The sequence below is a fragment of the Vanacampus margaritifer genome, chromosome 2, assembly GCF_051991255.1.
Source record: "Vanacampus margaritifer isolate UIUO_Vmar chromosome 2, RoL_Vmar_1.0, whole genome shotgun sequence".
NCBI classification, from domain to species: domain Eukaryota; kingdom Metazoa; phylum Chordata; class Actinopteri; order Syngnathiformes; family Syngnathidae; genus Vanacampus; species Vanacampus margaritifer.
In genome coordinates, this window is record NC_135433.1 from 2,378,455 (window position 1) to 2,404,114 (window position 25,660).

The window sequence follows — 25,660 nt, forward strand, 5'->3', positions numbered from 1 at the left end:
ATCGTGGTCCTAGCTGGAGTTATTGATTACGTCGAAGTTTGTCTTGTGCTTGCTTGAAGTCACTAAATTATGCGTGTGTGTCCTGATCAATCTAGTGTATATGAGAGTGATAACAATAGAAAGATGAAGAGAAAACCGTTCCTCTAATATTTAAAGGCTAGTATGCTGTTATAATGCAAATAATAACATGAAGGTTTGTTATTGCGCACTAAATAACCGATTTATAGGGACGTAAAATAACTAATGGAAGTAATGTTGCCAATCCCTGCACTAAATGCTGTATTTCTGCCAGGTACAACAGCACACTCTGCTGGTGAACAGTGAGAAGTGCATGCTTGTTTAACCTTGCACATGCATTGTGTGTGCGGCACGATAGTCGTCAGTGTTTAGCAGGTTCTGGGTTTGAGCTGCATTCCAAAAACATCAATCGTAGCCAGCGGTGGCACGCTCTACTTTGATCGGAGGGTTTGTATTGAAACGGAAACAAGATTCTGGTAAAAGTAAATTAGTTTCAAATCCTTTACGTATAGCCAGCGTATTAAAAAATATATATATAATGTTATTCATGTTAAAAAGTGTAATTTGAGTAATTAAATTAAACTTTTAAATTAATGAAATAAAATGAAATTAATTTATTTTATTTTAATAATTTCATATTCATATTTTAAATATATAAATTCCTTAACTTAGATGACTGTATTATAAAATATATATAATGTTATTGTATATTATTTTTTAAAAAGTAGTTGTATTTAATTTAATAATTCAACTTTAAAATAAATGTAATTAATTTTTTTAATTAATTAAATGAAGGCAAATTTATTTATTTTATCATTTAATAATTATATTAAAAAATATATAATCTTATTGTTAAGTCCAAGTTATTTACTTAAGTCAATGTATTAGAAAATATATAATTTTATTGTACTGTATGTTATTTTAAAAAAAGTAATTGTATTTAATTTAATAATTTAATTTTTAAATAAATAAAATTATTAAATTACATTAAATTAATGTATTTTATTTTAATAATTGAATATTCATATTTTTTAAAACATAATGTTATTTTATATGCTAGCAAAACAATGTGTTCCCATAGCTTTGTTAACATTGTGAAATGTCTAACAAAATTTTTTTCTAAATTTTGTATTGTCGTTTACAAAGGTGCTGTAGAAAATAAACGGACGGATGTATTGTGACTTGGTCTGACCAAACTTTCGTGCCCCGTGGCCTTCTTTCTGGCGATTTGTCGGGCCGACAGCACAAGCTGATGTCAACACGGCCTCAGTCAACGCCTCAGACTTGCCACGCTGTGCTTCTTCTTTTTTCTTTTTTCTTTCTCTCTCTCTCTCTATTCTCCCGCACCTGTTTCTGGCCGTCAGAGCTGTTCACATTGTGCCGCCGCCTCTGCAGAGGAACTGCGAGTCTGTGACAAAAGGTCCCTTGACGCTCGCTACCTCGGGTCCCCCAAATGTCGAGTCAGGTAGGTTCTTGCTTCATGGCGGGTCAAAGGTCACGCCTTTAACTTTGTCTGATACTACCAGCTTTTTTTCTTTTGTGCCGTGTTGCATCCATTGGACGCTGTGTCGGGATTTTTCCTCACATCTATTTATAGAAGCGCCAGGACATTAACTCAGTGGCATGAAATGTCAGGAGAGCCGCACAGCATTTTAATGTAAATGTGAAGGTCGTGAGAGTTTTACTTTGGATGCATGTCCAAGTACAAATACTTGGTTTCTGAATTGAACATTCACTGCCAGCCTTTTGGGAGCATTTTGATGAGGGATAGACTGACTGGGTGGCTCGATTTTCACTGCCGATATTCTGCATTTTGACAAATATCAGCGTCAGGTTTTTGTTTTGCTTTTGAATCTGATGGCAAACCCTGTTCATTAACTTCAGGGAACTCTTTATTTCAACTTTCACTTAACTTTGTAGGAGATGCTGCTGACCCTGGGAACTCTCTGAACCTTCTATTTTTCTTTGAAATTAAAACGAAGATAAGTGAAAATTTATTATTTTAGATATCTGGAAATTTGCACTCTAAAAACAGTTTGGTCAAAAGTAACCCAATTATGGATCGAAAATGGACCAATTCACCTTATGGCTCAATTTGACCCAACTTTGTGGGTTGTTTTATACAAAATGACCCGATTTTTTTGACTCAATGCAAAGATCTGACCAATTTTTACGAGTTGTTTTAAACTAAAAGACCCATTTTTTGACTCACGGTTGGGTCAAATAGACCCAAATAGAGGATCGGTCCATTTTCTACCCATAATTGGGTTATTTAGAGTGTGGGAAAACTTCATACTACAGAAAACAAAAGGGAGCTATTTATACTTGTTTAAAGTGTTTATATAACTTTTTAACACACTAACGACCCTGCAGGGATTTCCTCAACTTTTTGTTAGAATTTTAAAACAAAGATGTCCATTGTCTAAGATTTAATAATAAAAAATTAAAAATAAACATTTTGCAAATCTGAGAAGTTGTTCAATAAACATATGCTTAAAAACATTTCAACAATAACAAATGATTATTAATAGTTGGAGTTAGTTTTGTTTTGAATATTGGCTCCAAATATCGGTTATCAAACTCCTTGACTACTAGTAATCGGTAACGGCCTTGAAAAAAAAAAAACGGTCCGTCACCCCTGTAATCCTGTTTAAAAAACGTAATTGACGGCAGTGAATTAAGTCGATTTTCATTTCCAGGTGTCATGAGTACTTTTACCACCTCTAGTTAATGTTTAGACTTCCGAATGGAAAATCACTGACATCACTGAACAGCTATCCCTCTCAAAGAAATCTCCACAACGCACAGGGTGACATTTTGCAACGACATGGAAGAAAGCTATGAGACATTTGAAGAGGAGTTAGGCCCACCAAGAGAAGATCTTCTCCCGCAGAAGCCGGTCCGACAAATCCGACGACCAGGTGCTGACACGCACAATCTGTGATGACGTGCAATAAATGATGTCGACTGTAAATATACGATCGCAGGCAAAACTATATATACCTGTACAATCCACGGGAACATGATCCCTTGCCCAGTGCAACACAGTGATAACGTGCCTGAGCTGTCCCGCAGAGACGGTTGACGCATGAATCATTCGTCAATTCCGACAGGAATAATTATCCTAAATCCCACAGAACATTTGTGCGACAGAGCCCCCCCCCCCCCCCCCCCCCCCACCCCCCAATAAAAGATTACATGTCTTTTTAGTCGCAAGGCTTTTTTTGGACGAGATTACCAAATACTATTTTTGTAGAAGGCCGTGATCCCCAAAGGATCAAAACCTTGCTTGTAGCCGCCGTATGCGCCATATTTGGTCATTAGGAGTTGAAATAACGCAGCAGGCTCACTGTAAAGCGGAACTGAATCGTTTCACCCAGAGAATCGGTGGAAAAAAAAATATTTTGGAATAAAAATTAGGGGCATCAGGCGAGTACTATTTTTAATCGTAATTAATCTCATGACTTCACTAGTTAACTCACGATTAATCGCAAATTTTATACCTGTTCTAATACAATATAAAAAAAAACACTAGGTTTTCATACTCTTGTCAACAAAAGTGTGGAAAAAATGTTAAACTAATAGAAATAGTTCAAATGAATTTTTGACCTCTATAGTCGCCAATGGCAGTGAATGAGTTAACGGCTACTCAAAACTATTTACATGATTTCCTATGGGAAAATGGGTTTTTGATATTAGAAACGTTTTAGTCAGGCAGTGAAATAAAAACAAACCCCTGCCCCCTAATAATAATATTAATAATAATAATAACAATAATAATAATAACAATTATAATTATAATAAATCGTGTGGTGAAATGGGGTCGGATTTCCAAGTATTTCAATCAGCTCCCAATAGGGTTTAACAAATCCTAGTTTTGATGTTCATAGTTTTTATTTTCTGATTTTGTGGTCGATTTATGTGTAAATATTTGTATTCCTTTATTATAATAATAGCACCTTATATTATTATGTTTGAGTACTCCCATCAATTGTCTTTTTTCTATCTCTTGACCTAATGACAGAATTGCCTTGAATAGGCTAACCCTACCTGGTTTTAGTTCATCTAAGTTTGTTTATCGTTGCAGAAATGTATGCGAGCAGGAAACTTAGAGAGGTTAGTAGCTAAACAAACAGTATGATATATTTTGCTTTCACATTGTATATGACATTATGTTTTCTGTATAGGAAATGTCTGCAGTTCCTCAGCCCCCAAAAGTAGAACCAAAGACTTTACCTATGGAACCGACCTCTTCCAAGAAATGTACGTTTCAATGGCATTTCCTCTCAAGTTGACCTGACAACAACCCAAAGCAACTGATCTGTCTTTTTTTTTTTTTTTTCCTCCCTCAGTTCCTGAACAAAAAGCCGTGTCCATGCAGAATCTGAGTCAGATTGAAACACCGTGGGAGAACGTCACCCTCAACCGCTGTCTGTTTGTGGCCATTTCCATCCTGGTCCTCACCTCGGGCTTCCACAGACTTCACGGTGAGAACAGAGAACGGCTGAAGTTGAAACTTGAGGACGGGGCGGCGTGTGCCAGCCGTGACCGAGCGCTGTCTTTGCAATGTGACAGAGACCCTGCGTGGCCACGGGACGGCCGAGGAGGAGGAAAACGTCGAATTGACCGTGAGGCAGTCGAACACGTTACGACACAGAGGCAAACCACCGCAGGTAAAATTAAATCTGGCCTAAACACTGTCAGAATATTAAAAACATTCAACTACATTTTCAAGCTAGAATTCTAGTACAATTAGCGGTAACAGTATATATTTTTTTCCATCTGGTAGCATTTCTCTGGCCTGCAACACTTCCAGTGGGTGTGGTTGCTAGCTTTTTTCTTTTCTTTTTTTTTTTCCCAATCAGATTTTTGCTTCTGTATGTTGCCCTGTCATTGATCTGCCCAGGGCCTTCAAAATCAGAAGTGCTGGCCGATAAATGGGAACTATACAGTGAACAGGGATAGCAAAAATCAACCATTAATTTACTCCCCCCACTAACAAATGATTACAGATGCCATAAGATGGTGGCGAAGCACAAAATGAAGCCTCTCAAATCAAGTCACTTCAACATAATTAGAGATGCAACAATTTATCAACAATTACTTTTGATAATAAAGTAAGAAATTAGATACCTTTTTTAAATTTAGTTTTAACTTTAAATCCTCTGAATTTCAGCTTCTCAGCATTAAATATTATACGGTAAATATTCTCCATTAAAGTACCAAACTATTAACTCAATCATAATGTTTGTGCATTTCCACAGTTACACTGACAATTTGAAATGTTCAGTTTTTTCGAATAAAGGAATGGAATGTATTGATTCATCAGTTAACCGACAAAATAAGCGATAGAATAAACAATTTCAAAAATAATCAATAGTTGCAATATATGACTGGATAGCCGACAGCCCATACACGTCCGTGCAAGCCGTTGAAGCGACAGGGCGGCCATCTTGCTCCTCTCATCTCGCGAGCAGACTACTAAACTGTACAGTATACGGCAGGGGGGCGGGTCTGACAGGGTGGTCACTATTTTTTAACAAGTAAAGAATAAATGGCTCAAATGTTCTCCAATTTCGATAGTGTAAATGTATAGAATAGTATGCGGAGAAACGTTTCTTGAGACGTGCAATATGGCGGCTTCAAAAGTATACACCTATCGGCTATCCAGCCATATATTCAGATAAATTGTTACGGCCCTAAACATAGTGCTTTGTCACCGAGATGCTGGCAAAGCACGCTACAGACATTTCTCAACTCACTACAACATACTGTACTTCCTTGGCACAAAATGGTGGCAAGCACAAGTTCATTTATCGATAACCAGCCAGATTTGGAGTTCGCCTCACAGGGGCAGATAGCTGGCCCTACAATCAAGTCAGCATTTTTCCCATTTGTTGGTCGGCTGGTCATAACAAAACTGTTATAGCCAATTTTGACTGTAGCAAAACAAGACTGTAGCGATGTGCTAACATCTGAAGAAGGTATATTTAAATCACCAACTGAGGGATGTAGTTAATCCATAACTTTTTGCGTGTCCAATAAACCAACTGGTGAGATGAGAAATGAACAGAGTTTCCTGCGCAGGATAATTCTTAGAGGAGATCTCCTGTTGCACCATTGAATCAAACTCCGACAAGTTCTGATCAACAATGCACACCCTCCTCTCGAAGGGCCAGCCTTTTATTACAATTCAGTCTCCAAGCAGAATATCTCTCCCTTCATGAATGAGCAAATGTGTTATACAGTTGAAGGACATGTCAAACAATAGAACTCTTAGTGCAGTTGCAGCTGTCTTCGTCTCTAGCCAAAATATGTATATTTTCAAGGCACTTTTCATATTCTTCTTCATAACAAAATCTCACTTTATCATTTGACCCAAAAGCACCAATGACCGTGACTAATGGAAAAGCAAAACAAGTTCTGTTCAAGACCACAATGTACGTGTACAAAATAAAACAAGAAATTCTGGACCAATCAGTGTATAGCAAAATCAAGGGCGAAAATATGTTTTCGTACAAAGTGATGAGAAGGAACTTTTCTAGACTAAATAATATGGTCCCAGCTTTAACCCAGAACATACGAGGTCAACATCATGTGCCCTGCTCAGGACACAAGACACTTTGACAAACTTAAAATGAAGCATGATCAGTAACAATAATCGATATATGAAAATAGGTATTAAAATGTTATAATATCCTTCAGTCCCCCTTTTGGGCTTACGTAAACACTAAGCCCAATAACTAAATATTTAAACATTTTACACAAAGATTCCAGCGGGATCTACATCGGATGTTGCAGCAGGCCGGGCTGAGGAAGTAACAGACTCCATCATCATGTAAGAAGACTTATTTCGTACGTCCTGTTTTTCAATTGCGGCAGAAATAATTTTCTCGCAAAGGGAACGAATACAGGGTATACAACAACATCCGCATATTGTTATTAGAGCCGTAAATACAGCAATTGATATCAAAATTGTGGAAATTAAGGTTTTGTAGCGGCCAAATACAGTCATCCAATTATCCCATAGCGAAGTGTCTATACCCGAGTGTTCATTCATCTTTCTATTAAGTGTCCGGAGTCCCTTAATTGCAATAGTTAAAGTACCATCCGGTGCGGTATTATTAGGAATGAAGGTACAACATTGATCTGCGAACATTGAGCAAACTCCCCCTTTTTCTGCCAATAGCATATCAAGTGCAATTCGGTTCTGAAAAGCCATCAAAGATGTGGCAGCCAATTGGCCGTACAGCTTCAAATCCAGATTGAGTCCAATTTCCTAGTCTTTGTACATTGTAATGCACATAATTAATTCTGTCTACATTTTTGTTAATGGTACACCACCAACAAATTAGGGATTCAAATCCTGAAGTTATTTGATTAGTCAATTTGTATTCATTTGGCACACCTCTTGGCACTCCAATCGCATCAATGTAGGTGGGGACATTTTCCTGTTGCCAAGAAGATCGTTTAATTCTATGGAAAGGAGGAGAAGATTGTGGTTCCCAAGTGTCAATCATTTGTAAAAGGTTATCAACCGAGGTGGGAAAAAGTTGTACTGGCAGAAGAAGGGTGATGAGAGCACAATATCCTTTGCCATCCCAAGGCAACTTGTCAAATATCTGATTATGCCCACACCACCACCAAATGTCAGCCCTTGATTGCGGCTTGAATTTTTGACCCACATTTATTATTGTAGTGCAGTGTGAAATGTGATCTAGTTCTCCCAATTGTTCTCCGGTACCTGTCATTTTAATACATGAAAAATTACCATCTGCAATTTCCTTTGAAAATATTGGTTTAGTTGTCTGCAAATTCACTAGTGGATATATCTTATCCCATTGAGAGCATTTGGCATTTGGGGCAGTTTTATTCATAATTTCCATTATACATTGTTCCTCGATTTTAGCCGGGATTACTCTCAATAAAGGTCGTGGTCCCACACATACTACACACTCCTTACCAGAGGCGTGTGCTGCCTCGTGTGCTAGCAATAGCCAATTGTTGCTGCTTTTGGATACTCCTGTAGTAACCCTAAACCATTCAATTACACTATCAATCGGTACACTTACAGCTTTTATCCCATTCTCCATTGAGTATTTAGTCATTTTTGGTTGGTCTAGCTTACTCATAGTCTTATTTACACAGATTAGAATAGGAAAACGTGGGTCAACGCCGTGGGACCATGCCCATAACAGTAATCCAAAACAGGAGGTGTTGTACAGAGTTACATTAGCTGGTCGTATATTCCCGTCGGGAATGGAAAAGGTTAATTCTAGTTGACCTCCCATTTTACGCAGTGTTGTCCTTTTAGAAAAGAAAACAGCCTCCTTGCTTTTTCCCGGTGGCCAATATTGTCCACTTTGGGTGGTTATAAAAGTACCCCAATCTAGTTGCGCAACATTTCCTGTCAAATACCACCAATATTTCACCCATATTCCTCCCCTTGTCTCTTCCCATCCTCTAAATCCCTTTAATGACGTAATGGGAATTTTGACAGAGGTGTTTGTGTTTGGGGCAACTGTCACCGTGACTGAGTCATCATACGTTTTGGATATAACCCAGGGAATGTGTGGAGAGTTCATGTCTCGCTTAGCCCGAATTTTTGTGGTTGCGTTTACAGATGTGGTTAGGGGATCCCAAAAACACAAAATTGGCATAACAGTCAGTATAAGAAAGAGTGTCGTAATGCAGACGCAATTGAAGACGCATTGTCTCTTCGAAGCAGCCATCTTGTGATTTTTTCTTTTTTTTTTTTTTTAAACAGTCGTCACTTTCTTTATTTTCTTGTGTGGATGGTGCACTCAGGTTCCTTGAGCAGCATCAGCAGAAGGTTGAACAGAGCCTTTTTGTGAAGAGGGTCCTTCTGCCTCTCTCCAACTGCCAGGGGTGCAAAAATCGGTCACCGGGATTTTATCTTCCCAAGTTGTGACTCATTCTTTGTGGAATGCCCTGGAAAAAGGGACACATTCCTCCTGTTTCCATTCGAAAGACGTCCTCAGCGAAACTCAATCTTCATGTAGTAATTCCTCAGCTCGTTAGCTGACACTGGAAGCAGTTGAATGGCCTCTCGGCTGGCACATCTGGTCACTGGAGCAGCTGGCTGGTCTCTCTGTTGCAAGATGTGGAACCAGGTGCCCCGTGGACTGGACTAGATTGACCTTTTCATCACCTTATCTGGGTGCAAAATATTTTCATTTAGTCACTAATAAACATTTATTCACATCCCTTCTTTTTGAAAGAGCATTTTGGTAGTGTTATTAGTTAGGGGTTAGTAAATGTTAGTAAAGTTCTGTAGGCCTCTCCTGTGGGAAAAAATTCTGTTTGTTGTGACATTTAATTAGGATCCAGCCTTTGGCTGACTTTAATGACCTGAGCACATTCTTAAATGCAAAAAATGAAAATCTTTAGCCAGTTCAAATCTGACGAGGCCAATTTTGTTTACAGAATGTAATAATTATTGGAATGTTTTATAATATTTATTGTTATAGATATAGCATGGATGTGCTTCCAGCCATTAAATAAATGCAACTTTCGTCAACAAATAAAATCAAAAAATAACATCTAACCCCAGGGCCCCAAGGGAAAAATAGAAATAGAAATGGAACATATTCACCTTATTTTCGCCGTCCCTGCCAAAACTTACTCCTTCTCCATGGTCAAGGAAATCCCCAATTGTCCTCCTGTAAAATTCATTCTCACGGACTATCTATAATTATCGCATTAAGACTAACTTTTAATTTTAAATTTATTTATTTAACATGGACTGTTTGTGTCCTTCGCGACGATATACCCAGACCAACCAATAATTCCCCCATCTGAAAAAAAATCGCTTTAGAGACTCTTTCAGACTAATATATAAAGTTTTGCAGTAAATAAATTTTGCTTGCTTTTTGTTTAGAAAGAGGGGAAAATTTTACATTTAACCAGCAAATTCGACAATGCGTCCCAAGCAACTATTTAAATTTCAAAAGAGAATTCGGGAAAACACTAGAAGACCAAACTTAAAAAAGTAAAATATAATAATTAAGATTGAAATAAATTGTATCTTATCTGTCTGTATTCATATTAGCTGTTTCAATTTCTGAAACCAGACGAAATTTACCTGTATTATTTTTTGTGCTATAAAAATATTGTAGCTTATGCCAATGAATTTTACAAAGAATCTCAGTTTTCAGCCAATTCATCAATTATTATTAATACATAAAGTTGCCCTTAGTTTTAATGTTACCATTAAGCTTGCTAGTCCCCCTTTTTGATGTTTGTCCAAAAAGCTGACTGTTTCAAAATAGACAGAGATAAACAAATCAGATCAAATCAAAATAGACATCAAACGTTTTTAAAATGTAATAAATCTGTGTGTATATAGTGTTGTCAATCAGTTCATTATATTTACGAAATGTTTTACTGTAGATGTTATCACCTTATATCTGTCAAAAATAGAGTGCAGTGTAAACAGTCAGTATCACATCATATGGCCTGGTATCACTAATTCAAGGAAAGCATTGTTTGTGGGGTTGAGTCACCATCGTAGTGGACAGTTCTGGACGCAGGAATGCTTTAAGGACGCTTGTGCAGAGCATATGGAGCAGTTTTTCATAGGACAGTTCGTGCGGAGCATTGTGTGCATTGGGCAGTGGAGCAGTTTTTCTTTTATCACATTTGTATATGATGGCACAGTCATTGTTGCAACAGGTGGCGCCAGGAACCTCCCCTCTCCATCAGGTATTGGCAGGATGTTTTGTGATGATGGCTGCATCACGCCCCTCTGATGGTGGTGGCAGTTGCAGTTTCTTTGTGGGTGGGGTTTTTTAAAGAGGTCTGTGTCCCGCCAGTTGACTTTGTTCCGAAATAATGACCCTTGACCAATAATCCTCACTCGACTGAAAACATTAAAATCTGCCCCAACAGTATTTAGGTTATAACATGTCAGTAAATATTAAAACCAAAAACTTCCTTTATTAAAAAAAATTAAATAAAAATAAAAATAATAAAAAATAATAATTAAAACAATGAAAGTTTACAATTTTAAATAATTGCTAATTATGTGTCAATATTTGTTATGGTTTACAATATTTAATTTAATATGTTTTGCATACCTTCATAAATAATACTTAGGATAAAATAGGACAGATATACTCTAACAATTTACAAATATAGTTAATTAATAAGTGTGTAGTTTTCAATTAATGTTTTCTCAATGGAGGCCGCAGCCCGTAAAGTCAGCCTTTGGTCAAACGTCAAAGCAGGAATGATTTTTAATTACATAGCACCTCAAATTATGTCAAAAATGTGTTTCTTCCAGATAGCTTCCCCAGTCTGTTTGTAATGAGACTTCAAATGTCGAATTCAAAGGTTAAATATATTCAGGAGAGATTAAAATTACTTTCTATTTATAAACGTCGGAGAAAAAAATAAATAAAAAACTCCTTTTAAATTATAATTAACACATTACTTCATCCCCAGGACCGGAACATGGCACTTTGGTGCGACCCCAATTGTCCTTAATGGGTGTGTCTCCTGATTCTGAAAAGATATTTAAAATTTATTAAACAATGTTCTCGCGCACAAACAAAATCATAAGGGAAAAAACAATCATCTATATAAGAATTATTCCACATTAATTGCCATCCAAGTTATTTGTTTTTAGTTATTATTATTATTATTATTAAAATAAGAGTAGAGACTAAACTATTTAATCTAAAACAATCACACAATTAACATTACCTTTTATAAAAACATTTTATTTGACCTCATTACAAAGATTGATGGCTGTTGGCATTTTTTAACCCGAGAAAGGGAATGAGTCATAGCAACTACAATCAGTCAAAGCCACCCATGCTCTACAAGCATAAGACATGCATCTAAATTTTATAATATCTTAAAACTATACCTCTCTATGTTATTTGTGTATTAATATTCGTTCGTTTTATAGCAAACATAATTTTTAAATATGACGTATTTGCACTCTTGAAGCCAGTTTAAGTATTCAACATTAGTGCTTAAGAAATTTATGTAAGGGGCTTATAAAATCAGTTACGGCAACAATTTATATAATGTCGTTCAATTATTTAACGCAGACAATTGCGGGTTTTAGCGTTAGAAGTTTTATTAGTAATTTTACCGTCTAATTAATTTATCCCGTTTAGCGCTTATTAAACGGCTTAATTTGTTTTATTACATAAATTTGTATTATACAGTTATTTTATTTGCAAAGCAACATTTCAGTATTAATCATTTTTTCAATACACTTTTCTTAAAGATACGTCCGGGACTCTCCTCTATATAAAATTACATACACTCATAACATTATTAACGGGCGGTCGCCGTGTACGCACATTCAAAGTTAAATTGCCGTCATTAAAACCATCGAACAAATGCCATATCTTATTAGAATAAACTAACCTTTTTCACAATATAATCAAGTCCCGTCGTTCAATATTAATTACATTTTAAGTCATTATTTAAACGGTATGATTAATCCGGAAGCTTTAATTCCGACTAGCGGAAGTCATATCAGGTCAAATCATTTAGTCTTATATCATTATTTAGTTATATAAATGGTTATAACTTCACAAAAATACCTAAAGCTAGTATTCTAGCATTATTCATTATTTTGTCAACAAGCTTTCGATCATTTCTGGCTTTTCTTCCACTCGAAGAAATTACAGATGTGTGTTGCACCAGCTCATCTAGTTCGTGACGTTTTTTCACACATGCAAGTTCAACGTTCTTCATCAAAGAGATTAGACACACTGCAGATTGTAATGACGGAAAATAACCTTTTCTACAGCCGTCTTGCATCCAGTCGCAAAGTTCTTTTTTTGTTTCTCGTTTAGCCTTTGTAGGTAAAATCCCTATAGCCACAGCGCATGCGTTTCCAATTTGTTTATCCAGCGTCATCCCATCTAAACTCAACGGAATCCCATTCGGGTCAAACCACTGTGTTTTGAGTTCAAATAGAGTGTCCATGTTTCGTCTTAATTATTAACTCAGGTATTTTATAGCTTATTGATTTGTATTATATTATATTATATTGTAAATTATCATAGTTCAGTTGTATTAATATTTAAATGAAGTGACGTCTCACTTATAACAGAATTAATCAACTGTTCTCGTCGCGGTCCCTTTAAGATTTTACCGTGACGTCAGAGTTTCTTCACCGATCAGACGGCATACACACACAACGGACAGACAAGACATGTCGTTTTGTACGACATATCAACACATAAATATCCGGATGTCAACTGCGCTACCCCAGCTTCAACAGTTTCTTTGTCTTTGAATTTTAGTCACGAATATTCAATAGACCTATTGGCTTGATCTAAAACGTCGTATCAAATATGCTTTAGTCAGCCCGACTTACACGAGTTGAGTCAATACATCTTATATCTCTTATATCTTGTCTAAAAATGTCAATATCCAATTATTCATAGACCTATCGATTAATCTTAAAACGGCGTACTAAATCCGTTTTATGTCAATCTGACTTCCTATAAGTTGAGTCCTTTGTCCCTAGAAAATGAAGCAGTCGATCCTCCCGCAGCTTTAATCGGCAACACTTATTCAAGGATCTTTGTATCTAATTACCCAAGAATCTATTACTCATAAAAACAAAGTGTTTGTCTCTCCCGCGCATCAGGCAGGGATCAAGACAAAGATGCTTTTTGAGCCGACTTCTCTCAACTTAAATATGTATGGACGTAAAACCAATGCCCACACATCTAACGCTTGGTTACAACAATAATGTTTCCCCAGCTGATTTACTCTCAACTTCAACAACTTAATCTTATGTCAACTGCGCTACCTCAGCTTCAACAGTTTCTTAACCTCATATACACAGACTTCAAATCAATTATCTACGTATCTATCGTCTGTAAAAACCAAATTGTAAAGACAAAATGTTTCCCAGTACTGACTTACAAGCGATCGCTATTCAATTCAATGTGCACCACAAATATGTATACTTCAAATACCGTAGGAAATTATTCAATTCAATGTGCACCACAAATATGTATACTTCAAATACCGTAGGAAATTCCACAATTATTGACTCCATACAACCAAACAACTTAAACTTCTACCTCTGCTCACACAAATCTCACCCTTGATTTGGTTATCTTACAAGAACGCATGGCGGCCGGAGCGCTCCTAGACAGAAAGAATTCCTCAAAACGTGGATAAGATCTCCACTTACCTCAATTAATATGGCGCCAGGAATTCAAACCGTCCGCGAACGCAACAACCGTCAAACGCCTTGCCGTCGGAGGTCACCAACTGAAGAAGGTATATTTAAATCACCAACTGAGGGATGTAGTTAATCCATAACTTTTTGCGTGTCCAATAAACCAACTGGTGAGATGAGAAATGAACAGAGTTTCCTGCGCAGGATAATTCTTAGAGGAGATCTCCTGTTGCACCATTGAATCAAACTCCGACAAGTTCTGATCAACAATGCACACCCTCCTCTCGAAGGGCCAGCCTTTTATTACAATTCAGTCTCCAAGCAGAATATCTCTCCCTTCATGAATGAGCAAATGTGTTATACAGTTGAAGGACATGTCAAACAATAGAACTCTTAGTGCAGTTGCAGCTGTCTTCGTCTCTAGCCAAAATATGTATATTTTCAAGGCACTTTTCATATTCTTCTTCATAACAAAATCTCACTTTATCATTTGACCCAAAAGCACCAATGACCGTGACTAATGGAAAAGCAAAACAAGTTCTGTTCAAGACCACAATGTACGTGTACAAAATAAAACAAGAAATTCTGGACCAATCAGTGTATAGCAAAATCAAGGGCGAAAATATGTTTTCGTACAAAGTGATGAGAAGGAACTTTTCTAGACTAAATAATATGGTCCCAGCTTTAACCCAGAACATACGAGGTCAACATCATGTGCCCTGCTCAGGACACAAGACACTTTGACAAACTTAAAATGAAGCATGATCAGTAACAATAATCGATATATGAAAATAGGTATTAAAATGTTATAATATCCTTCACATCACAATTAATGGGTTTTAAAATGTTTTTTTTTTAATCACGTTATCAGATAAATGAAGCATGATGCTCTTATATCACATTTTTGGTTTTGTGCCTTCTAAAATTAAAACACACTTTGTTTTTAGCCTGAGACAAACCTGTGGGAAGTTTTGTTTTGGTGGCTGCCGGACCTTGATGACGATGATGAAGATGAGGATGATGAAAAACGGAGAGGAACAAAAGCCCACAGCTCGAGGGGTCTCAGAAACAAGCCCATGCCAGACAAAAAACTCATGAAGCAGAGCGAAGGGACTTTAAAGAGCAGGAGAGCCAAGAAAGTCCGAGAGCAAGAGGACAAGAAAGTGGACGCATTGAAGGCGCCTCATGACGAAGCAGATGAGCAAAAGGTGGAAAATGAGGAGGTGATATCCAAAGCAAAGATGGAGAAAAAGAAGAAAAAGACTCAAAAAGAATGATTTGTTTTCCTCATTTCACACAATTTTTTTGCAGTTTTAGCATGAGTCAATATGACTTGCTTGTTAGTCTACAAACCATCACCTTGCTGCTTACGTCACATCTGTCAATACAATCAGAGAAGAAATTGAAATAAAAGACAACAATGAGCTCCTTATATTCTTAAATCTCTTTGTTGATCACTATTTTATCCTCAACAGTGCAAATGCATCTCAGTGGTTTAGAATCCATCATAGGAGCTAAAAAAATAAATAAATAGTGCGCACATGAGAATTAGACATAACTTGTAGTCACAGATGTGGCCACGTTGAACATTATAAGACATTTTCTTCAGAACATTTAGAATTGTTTCATTCTTTTCGCACTGCACTGCACGATGCGAAAAAGTCACGTGGCAACACGACCGGTTGCCAGCATGCCCATATTTGGAAGTGCAACCTTCCATTCCGTTCTTCATGGTCCCTGCCCCTCACCACGTACATGATGAAGTTTTGAAACTCTATTGTGCGCGTTTCTCCAATAATATACCTGTCATATGTTGCTGTGTGCACTATTTTTGGAAGATAAGACATATAGACCAAACTTTTAGTTTGAATATTTAATTACAAAATCTTAAAAATGTATTGGTTTTCAAACATATAAGTTGAAGACGATCAATTGGCCACTCCAAGGGCCTCGGGGGGTGGCGGCCTCATCGGCATTGGAGGCATGGGCATCTGAGAGGACATTTGAGGGGTCCCGGGGGCACCAGGGGGGAGGATCATCCCACCTGGAGGCGGGGGCATGGACTCATTTTGCGGGCGAGGCGCACTCATAAGAGGGGGGGGACGCTTCATACTGGCGGGAGGCGGCGGACCAGTCGGTGGTAGGAGAGCTTTTTCCATTTTGAAGTGGAATTGAAGGAAGAACTAAGAATGGAGGAATAAAACATTTCAAACCGCACACCTTCTCATTTATCAAGAACCTCATCTTCTAACTGGTACCTGTTTGGTTTCTCGGTTCCAGTGTGTCCAGAAGCGGCTCTCGGCTTTGTCGATTTCTCGACTGGGCACCTAAAAAGAGCCAAAGTGTTAGTAAACATCCTGACACGGCAACGAGAAAGAAAATAAAACTAGTGGCTCACCTTAAAAGCAATTGTCTCATAAGGTTCTGCAGCCAGCAACAGGTACTGCCAACGACGGTCCGGGGGCTCGATGCGCTGTTCGTATGCAGACATGAAACGGTGCCTGGGCCCGATACCTTCCGCTACTTCCGGATAGTCGATCTAAAAGGTAGGAGAAATTGAATTTAGCGTCCTTATTTTGTTCTGGTACAGCTTCATTTGATTTTAATTCACACCAACCTGGAAAAGTAAAGACTGCTGCCCAGACTCTGGATCCCTCTGTTTGGTTACTGAGAAGACATGAAAACATCCGCCACCATGAGGAAAAACATGACACGAGTACATGTAATACATGCCAAGGTTATTATAGTTAACCAAAACTAACAACAAAACTAAAATTGAAAAAATCATAAAAAAAAAAAAAAGATTTTAAGAAAACAAAAACTACTAATTATTGCAAAAATTTCCTTAGTTCCGTCTTGCCTGTCATACATGAGCTTTAAGGGTTCAATTTAAACAATTCGGAAAATGGATGGGTGGATTTATTTCAATATTACCATTGTTCGTACAGGAGGAAGGTCAAACAGTCATTTGGGAATTGTAGTTTACTGTATTACACAATACTTTTAGTGAGCTTTTTTTTTTTTAACCCTGTACTCTACAAATCCTCCATATACTATATATATAACAAAAAAAAAAGCAAAATAAAAACCAAATGTAATAAATCCAAAAATCTAAAATATCCCTGATGCACACACAAAAAGTTGGGAGATGTTTGATTAAATTTTAGGATGAAATCAAAACATTTACAGATGAACCTAATTTGACCTTCGTTAAACTTTTGAATGCACATTTGAGTACTTTTTGCACAACTTCCTGTTCCCCCATAAAAAAAAATTGTGTCACCAGCACGTTACAATAGCGAGACTGGAAGAGTCACAGAAAGGCGTACAGTGGATGTCGGTGGAAATGCCGTTCAGTTCTTTGATCATGACCAGCAAAAGTCCTTAAACATTGAACAGTTTGATGTGTGCATTCAGAGTTTACCAAAGGTCAAATTGAGTTCATTATGAAATTTCAACCGAAAGACTGGTATCCGTAACGGTTTGTGAGAAGTTTGTAATCATGTCGGCGTACTCTACCTTTGTATCCGGGCCGACCAATTTTCACAAACTTCTTGACCTCGACCTTGACTTTTGCTGGAGCTGGCTGAGCAGGAGCTTCTTTGGCCTCTTTGGCAGCTCGCCGTGCTCTGAAAACAAACAAAACTTAACGTCTCAATTGCGTGGGAACAAAGCGGGGTTAGTAATTTGAAGATGTGGTACTTACAGATTGGTCTGATGTTTCTTTCCTTGTGTGTGGGCTAAGTAGCTGCCCTGTAATGACCAAGAACACTTCATTAATATTACACTTGAGCCACAAAGAATACACAAGTACGTAATCAAATTACAACCTCGTTGTTGTGAAGCGTCAGGCAAAGTTTGCACTCATATGATCCTAAATGATTCTTCATAAAGTAGGGGTCCTTATTGATGTCAATGGTTTCCAGAGCCAGCTGCCGTAACCGCTCTCGCCGGTCCCGATTACTCTCCGAGGAGGACGCCACCCCTCCACTTCCTGTCTTCCCTCCAGCTCGATGTTGGAAATCCATTTTTGCTAAGTGATTGACCGAAACACGAAGATGCTCGCTGGCATACGCCCAGTCGATCCAACACTGGACAGCTACGCCGTTAGTCTTTGTTCTGGATACCTAGCAGGAGAAATATGTAGTTAAAGTTTGAATTTTATAAGCAGATTTTAAGTCTGCTTATAAAACACGTGTTTTTAAGGCTATTGTATATGTTAAGAGAACCCCCCACCCCTCCCCTAATGATTATAATTGCCTATATTAATAAATTTAACAGTAAATATACCACACACTATGATCCCGAACAGTTACTGCTGATATAATAGCAGCAAATAACGGTGGATGGGTTCAAGAAATGAGTGGTTTCGCAAATACCGAAGCGCTAATGGGCGGGGATTTACGGAATGCCACATTTAGGTTATTATGAGTTTCGAATGTTCCAACAATTAACGAAAAAAAAAATGCTTTCTAGATAGTTATGTTACTTAACCAGTGAGTCCTGAATGAAGTGTGTCAAAGCTAATGCTAAGTAACATTGTTAGCTAGATCGTAACAAACCGTTTCTCATACGACCATCGAATTACAACAAAAAGGTCTGTGCTGTACTGCCATAACATGTATTAAAATCTACTCACATACGTTATTAACAAGTATTTCGAAACGTCTGTAATGTTTATTAGATACAACACTTACCAACAATACAACGCAAGGATCACGCTAACTGTGAATGCAGTCAGTGCGCGTGCGCATGTTGTTTATTCTTCTTTGTCACCAGATCCCACCTGCTTCAATTGCGTGGCAGCGTCATCTAGTGGTCGGAAGGCGCATAAAGTACATGTCATCGGCAGTCACTTGTTCGTGCAAAATCTTCTCTTTGTTAGAAATACAATTTGTAGCTAATAATAAAACATTCTCCTCTAGTAAAATTCTGTTGGAACGCAGAAATAAATTACACCAATTGGCGTAGAGCATGGTCATGGCCCTTTCAATTCTTCGAATAAAATAAGAGAGCTTCAATTTTAAATGCTAGACATAGCCTGACATGGAAAAAAAAATCTCTATAATCATCGATCCAAATAAATTTTCATTTTCAGTGGACCTTGCTTTTTTGGGGGGCGCGGGGGGGGGGGGGGGGGGCGCTCTGTGATATATATTTTCAACAAATCTAACTTTTTCGTTATTAAAATATAATTTAACATTATTAGACTTATAAAGACTTTAAAATAATATTATTCTGTAGTTTGTGACATGAAAAAAAATCTCTATAATCATCGATCCAAATAAGTTGGTTAATGTTTTCATTTTCAGTGGACCTTGCTTTTTTTTTTTGGCTCTGTGATACATATTTTCAACAAATCCAACTTTTTCGTTATTAAAATATAATTTAACATTGTTAGACTTATAAATATTTTAAAAATAATATTATTCTGTAGCTGTGTGCATTTAGCGAAAGAACTTTCGCCTAGTTTGACACTTTGCAATTTCCGTACAACTAGCCGAGGGGAGTGGTCCTGTTGTGTGCGTTTCGAAGGAGAACACACTTTTGCTTTTTTCTTTTAACAAACTACTCTCCATCACATCCAGCAAACAGCATCTCTGGATGGAGAAACGTGTTTAACAACAGCAGACAGTCTTTCTGACGACGTTCATTCGCAAACGTCGTTGTGTTTTCAATTTCATGATGGGAAATGGCCGTGTGTAGTGTGTCCCGCGGTCGTGCCAACTTTTGCTGCCAGTGATGCGTTTCAACGAGAAGGAGATGGTGCATTTAAGCCGACAGCCTTCAGAAATGGTCGCCGAGCTGGGGATGCGAGGACCTAAGAAAGGAGACGGTAATCTCATCGACGTTTTATTTGGTCGAACTCGTTTAGCCTAGCAGCACTAGCCACGTGACAGCTTCCGGTATGCGAGTGTCACCTTGGTTCCTTTTTTTTTTTGTTCCAGTTGTGAAGAAGAGGCTAGTGAAACTCGTTGTTAACTTCCTCTTCTATTTTAAGACTGATGAGGAAGAAGTGAGTGTAATTACACTACTAGAACTTTCATTTCAATTTTCCATTTATGACCTGTTTCAAATGTCTAATTTGGTTGTTAGCCTGCTGGTGCTCTGCTGTTGGAGCAGTGCCGGGTGGAGAAGGAGGACAGCTTGACCTTCTCCATTGGTGAGTGGCAGTTATTTGACATTTTAATGTCGGCTTGACTTATTGCAATGGAGTGTTTGCCAGTGTATCCTTTTTAGGGTCGTTGATGAACTGACACAGATCCCAGCCGACTTTGGGCGAGAGTCAGGGCACACCCTGGACTGGCCGCCTGCTCATCGTAGGGCATAATAGGCCGACATCGCACTCACTGTCACACCAAAAGAGAAATATAGCCTTCGAGTCACCTAAGAAATGTGTTTTTGGAATGAGGGAGGTGGCTGGAGTGCTTGCAGAAAACCCATGCATGCTTAGGGAGAACATGTTAGCTCCACGCAGAAGGGCCAGATTCGAACCTGCAACCGCAGAACTGTGAGGCAGATGTGCACATCACGCTGTCATTCCACCAGAAGAAAAGTCTTAAGGAACACCAAACACTTTAAACTAGAGCTGTCAAACGATTACATTTTTTAATCATATTAATCACATTTTGGAATTTTGATTGATCACGATTAATCGCTTAATAAAAAAGAAATTCCTGCCAAATTTGAAAAGTTATGTGTTAATTCTTTTGACATTTAATAATATGAGGACGTCCTCAACATTTTTTGATACACTGAACACGCTCATCCTCCTCTTTTTCTAATCAATCAATTAATTGCGTGCATAATTTAAAATGGGAAAAAAATGACCCTGATATTTTGACATGAACAAATGTGATACGCAAACATTTATTAAATGCTTTACTTTAATGCATGAAATTATGTTTATTGCTATCTGCTGTCACGCTTAAGCATAATCTGTTGTCAAAATTAATAGTGCGATTAATGTGCGTTAATTCATGATTAATGTGATCATTTTTTTGTGCTTAATTAATCAATTAACGCTTTAACATTGACAGTAGGGGTGTGCCAAAAAATCGATTCTCATAAGAATCGCAATTCTCATTTAGTACGCTTCAGAATCGATTTTAAATGTCCCAAAATCGAATTTATTTAAATTATTTTAATACTGTCTTGCCTTTGTTTGGAACGCTGTTCATGTTGTACCCGATTTGGCCACTTAGGGGCAGTGTGGTTCCACGCGGTCTAATACACTGTTAAGTTGTAGCCACATTAGAGAGTAGAAGGAAAAAGTCACGATCATCCATCCATCCATCCATTTTCTTGGCCGCTTTTCCTCACTAGGGTCGCGGGGGTGCTGGAGCCTATCCCAGCTGGCTTCGGGCAGTAGGCGGGGTACACCCTGAACTGGTTGCCAGCCAATCGCAGGGCACACAGAGACGAACAACCACACTCACATTCACACCTAGGGACAATTTGGAGTGTTCAATTAACCTGCCATGCATGTTTTTTGGAATGTGGGAGGAAACCGGAGTACCCGGAGAAAACCCACGCAAGCACAGGGAGAACATGCAAACTCCACCCAGGAAGGCCGAAGCCCGGACTCGATCTCACGTCCTCAGCACTGGGAGGCGGACGTGCTAACCAGTCAGCCACCGTGCTGCCTAAGTCACGATCAAGTTATTCCAATAAAAAGTTTTTTTTTTTTTTTTGCAGTGTGGAGCCATTCTTTTGAGTGATAAAAGTGCCTCGAGTAGCGCGCTAATTAGCATTAGTGAGTCAGACTGGAGTAGATCATTACAATTCCTTGCACATCTATAGATTGAAGCAAAAATCATTGTCAATCAAATCATTTTGAATCAAAAATCGTTCTTAATCGAAAATCGATTCTGAATCGAATCGTGAGACATTCAAAGATTCCCACCCCTAATTGACAGCACTACTTTAAACACATTAAGACATTTAAAACACATTGTTGTAGTTCAAAACTATGCTTTACAGGATCAGGATTTTGGAGCCGACCACTGATCAGCGATTATAAAAAAAAAAATAAATAAAAAAAAAAAGGTCACCGATCCGATGAGAAGATGGACCAATTTATCCGATTTATTTTAAAAAAACTTGCGCATTTACTGATCTGTTGACTTCGACCAAACAAAACAACATCTGTTTTGTTTTGCAGCATTTCTAGAAGAAGCAGAGAGGAAATACCTTTTTGAGTGTGACTCTGAGGAGCAGTGTGAGAAGTGGGTGGACTCCATCATCAGGGCAAGGTGAGAGTGTTTCCCCTGGACACATAATGAGTGACTGGTTTGATATAGGGTCATCTTTTGAGCTGTCAAAATTAATCGATTCATCGGCAAGTAACCAATTAGCAAATTAATTGACAACTATTTTAATTTCGAAAAAAAAATCACTTTTTAAAATAGAAGAAATGAAAGGGGACAGAGAGAAGTAAAAACTTGATCAACACAACAACAAAATCAACACAAAATGAATGACAGCGAGCGGTCAAGATGCTTTCAATGTAACAATTCTATAAAATAATTCAACAGCATGTCCTTGTGCGCAATATATTTTTCCAGTAATTGTGCTTTTATACATTTGAAAACAAAATACAGATAGACTGAGAAAAACTGACACCTTGAGTTGAAATACATCATTCAAATTTTTTTGTGCTATATTTAGGTTTGGAAAAAATGTCTGTTCCTCTTAATTTATACTCTTTCCTTTTTTTTCTTTTTTTTTTTAAATTTAATTTGTATATTAACCGGTAAAATTTCCTGATGGGCTTTATACATTATTTTAAGGTGGTTAAACTCCATCAATCCATTAAATTTTGAAGTTTTTAGTTGTTTAAATAATGGATTAGTGTGATCTCTGTATCCACAACCGAAAACGACACAATAATAGAGTAATAGTTTGTGGCCATTTTTTTTTATTTCAAATTGTCAAAAACCTCTGATAGCAAATCAACAGTAATTGTTCACTTTTCTGTAGTCCTTCATGAAAGAATACCGCTTATCTTCTGTGTTTATTCAAAATAAGACATTCGCAAACATCTGTTTTTACTTTGAAAAACAATGTCCGAACCGGCAACACAGTACAACATCAATCCTCCCTTTTTTTTAATCACTATGTGAATACTTGAAGTACGAAATAAACAATCATTGGTTAATAAACATTAATCAGATAAAAATGCTTTTGTATGGCACTTTAATGCAAAATCTAAATGAATCCGATTAATCGATTGAATAATCGGTAGATTAATCAATTCTAAAAATATTTGATAGTGACAGCTTGGATGTCTAATTCGTATAAAACCAGAAATTCTGTTGACACCAATGAGTGGGGACTCGGGCTGTCACTTTCAAATCTTTTTCAAATCGATTATTCCATCAAATAATTTTTGCTGCGGGAAAAAAAAAAAAAAGCCCCAATCTGTTCTCTCTTGCAGCTACGAATTCATGAGACGGAACCTCATCTTCTACAGAACTGAGATCCACAGACTCACCGGAAAAGTAATTTCATTTTCTGTATCCACGCTATCAACGTTGACCTGAAAATTTGGTGCAGTTGACAGAATGTCACCAAATTAGACATGATGTCGCACTTCATCTAAGCCGAGCTTCACTTTGCCGCGTCCGCAGGATCCATTGGAGCAGTACGGCATATCGGACGAAGCTCGCTTTCAAGTCACAAACGGCCTGCAACATCCGCCCAGAGACGCCTCCTCCATGTAGAGCACGTCAGCGTTTTCGTTTCACTTCTTCTTGCCACTCCGACGTTCGCGCCTCGCTGGAGTGACAAACGATGACAATTGCTGTAAAGCACTACGGAGTTTGTGCGCAGCGTTTTGGCGTTCTTGTTTTTTTGACTACTGGTCACGGGACTTCAACAGCGTGTGGCTCGCCTTTTGAAATCATGTCTGATTTGGGGTCTTTTGTCATCACAAGTTTTCTCCTACTGTCATTTTAGATCGTGTGATTTTTGTCAGTCTTTGAGGCCCTTTTTGATTTGTTACTGGGAGATTTTAATCAGGACGATTGGGAACAATAGATTACAAATGTAACATTTAACTCATTCACTGCCATAAATTCATTTAAAAAAAAAAAGATTGTTAAAAATTACGGTCAAGAGGCGTTTATTTTTATTTTTATTGTAATTAATCGCATGACTTCACTAGTTAACACATGATTAATCACAAATTTTATGTCTGTTCTAAATGTACAATAAAAAAAAATCTAGGTTTTCATACTCTTGGTAACAAAAGTGGGGGGAAAATGTTAAACTAATAGAAATAGTTAAAATTAATTTTTGACGTTTATAGCCGTCAACGGCAGTGAATGAACTAAAAAAAAAAATATATATATATATTAAAAATTTGGGCGTCAAGTGATTAAAGTTTTTAATCGTAATTAATACCATGACTTCACTTGTTAACTCGTGATTAATCACAAATTTCATATCCGTTCTAAATGTACAATAAAAAAAATAGGTTTTCATACTCTTGTTAACACAAGTGGAAAAAATGTTAAACTAATAGAAATAGTTCAAATTAATTTTTGACGTTTATAGCCGTCAACGGCAGTGAATGAACTAAAAAAAAGAAAAAGAAAATATTATTAAAAATTTGGAGCGTCAAGTGATTAAAGTTTTTAATCGTAATTAGTCCCATGACTTCACTTGTTAACTCACGATTAATCAAAAATTTCTTATCTGTTCTAAATGAACAATTAAAAAAAAAATCTAGGTTTTCATACTCTTGTTAAGAAAAGTGGGAAAAAAATGTTAAACTAATAGAAATAGTTGAAATTAATTTTTGACGTTTATAGCCGTCATTGGCAGTAAATGAGTTTAGAGGAATGACTTAAGGCCAGACTTACTGTTGGAATTTAAACTGCTGAGTTGAGCCACAATTATGTACAGTAAATATATATATATTTTATTTTTTATTTTTTTTTGCTTTGGAGGAAAAAAAATCTTAAATGGTTTGCTCGTCTAAGCTACTTTTGTCAGAAGACATACTTTTGCACATAGTACAAAACTTCGTTTTGAGGGTTTATTTTTTTAACACTTTGACAAATGAACTTGAATTAATGTTGTATTTTCTATTTATATGACTTTGGTTTCCATTTCTTTGGTTAAGTTGAACCATCCTCAGTTCCAAGCCTTTCTCTTCCTTTTGTCGTATGTCGTTACAGCTCGGACCGCCGGTCTGCTGCAACATGTTTATTTACAAACACGCATCTGTTTTATAAGGAAAGTTCATAAAGGGTCTTTTATTTTTCAACATATTCGTGGACTTCCTTTCACTTCTACTGATGATTTTTTTTTATTAAAAACATTTTAAATAAGTTCATGCTTAATTTTTGTCAAGTAGTACTTAAGTGACTCTAGTGACACTCATTGATGGTCTGATAAGGCAATACTTATGAAATCGAATGAATTTATTCCCAACAGTCATTCACTTCA

At 37.3% G+C, this 25,660-nt stretch overlaps 3 protein-coding genes and 1 long non-coding RNA gene across 4 annotated transcripts; 2 read left to right on the forward strand and 2 right to left on the reverse strand.

Moving 5' to 3' along the window:
• Positions 1 to 1,273: 1,273 nt before the first annotated feature.
• On the forward strand, positions 1,274 to 15,716 carry LOC144044773 (uncharacterized). Its single transcript, XM_077559384.1, has 7 exons — positions 1,274 to 1,483; positions 2,827 to 2,939; positions 4,106 to 4,134; positions 4,206 to 4,281; positions 4,371 to 4,505; positions 4,594 to 4,691; positions 15,151 to 15,716. The coding sequence occupies exons 2-7, from the start codon at positions 2,846 to 2,848 to the stop codon at positions 15,478 to 15,480; spliced, it is 762 nt and encodes a 253-aa protein (XP_077415510.1). The 5' UTR covers positions 1,274 to 1,483; positions 2,827 to 2,845; the 3' UTR covers positions 15,481 to 15,716.
• LOC144044774 (uncharacterized) lies at positions 6,159 to 14,269 on the reverse strand. Its single transcript, XR_013291351.1, has 2 exons — positions 12,801 to 14,269; positions 6,159 to 11,544 (listed from the first exon to the last, which is right to left on the reverse strand). It is a non-coding gene; the product is annotated as an uncharacterized LOC144044774 (long non-coding RNA).
• On the reverse strand, positions 14,461 to 19,035 carry sf3a2 (splicing factor 3a, subunit 2). The gene is made up of 8 exons (XM_077559383.1): positions 18,901 to 19,035; positions 18,034 to 18,330; positions 17,910 to 17,956; positions 17,723 to 17,832; positions 16,821 to 16,870; positions 16,602 to 16,742; positions 16,462 to 16,530; positions 14,461 to 16,386 (listed from the first exon to the last, which is right to left on the reverse strand). The coding sequence occupies exons 2-8, from the start codon at positions 18,229 to 18,231 to the stop codon at positions 16,132 to 16,134; spliced, it is 870 nt and encodes a 289-aa protein (XP_077415509.1). The 5' UTR covers positions 18,232 to 18,330; positions 18,901 to 19,035; the 3' UTR covers positions 14,461 to 16,131.
• A 664-nt stretch (positions 19,036 to 19,699) lies between these two features.
• plekhj1 (pleckstrin homology domain containing, family J member 1) lies at positions 19,700 to 25,544 on the forward strand. Its single transcript, XM_077557527.1, has 6 exons — positions 19,700 to 20,039; positions 20,152 to 20,219; positions 20,300 to 20,366; positions 22,368 to 22,458; positions 23,643 to 23,706; positions 23,836 to 25,544. Exons 1-6 carry the CDS (start codon positions 19,946 to 19,948, stop codon positions 23,926 to 23,928), a joined length of 477 nt encoding a protein of 158 aa, XP_077413653.1. The 5' UTR covers positions 19,700 to 19,945; the 3' UTR covers positions 23,929 to 25,544.
• Positions 25,545 to 25,660: the final 116 nt, after the last annotated feature.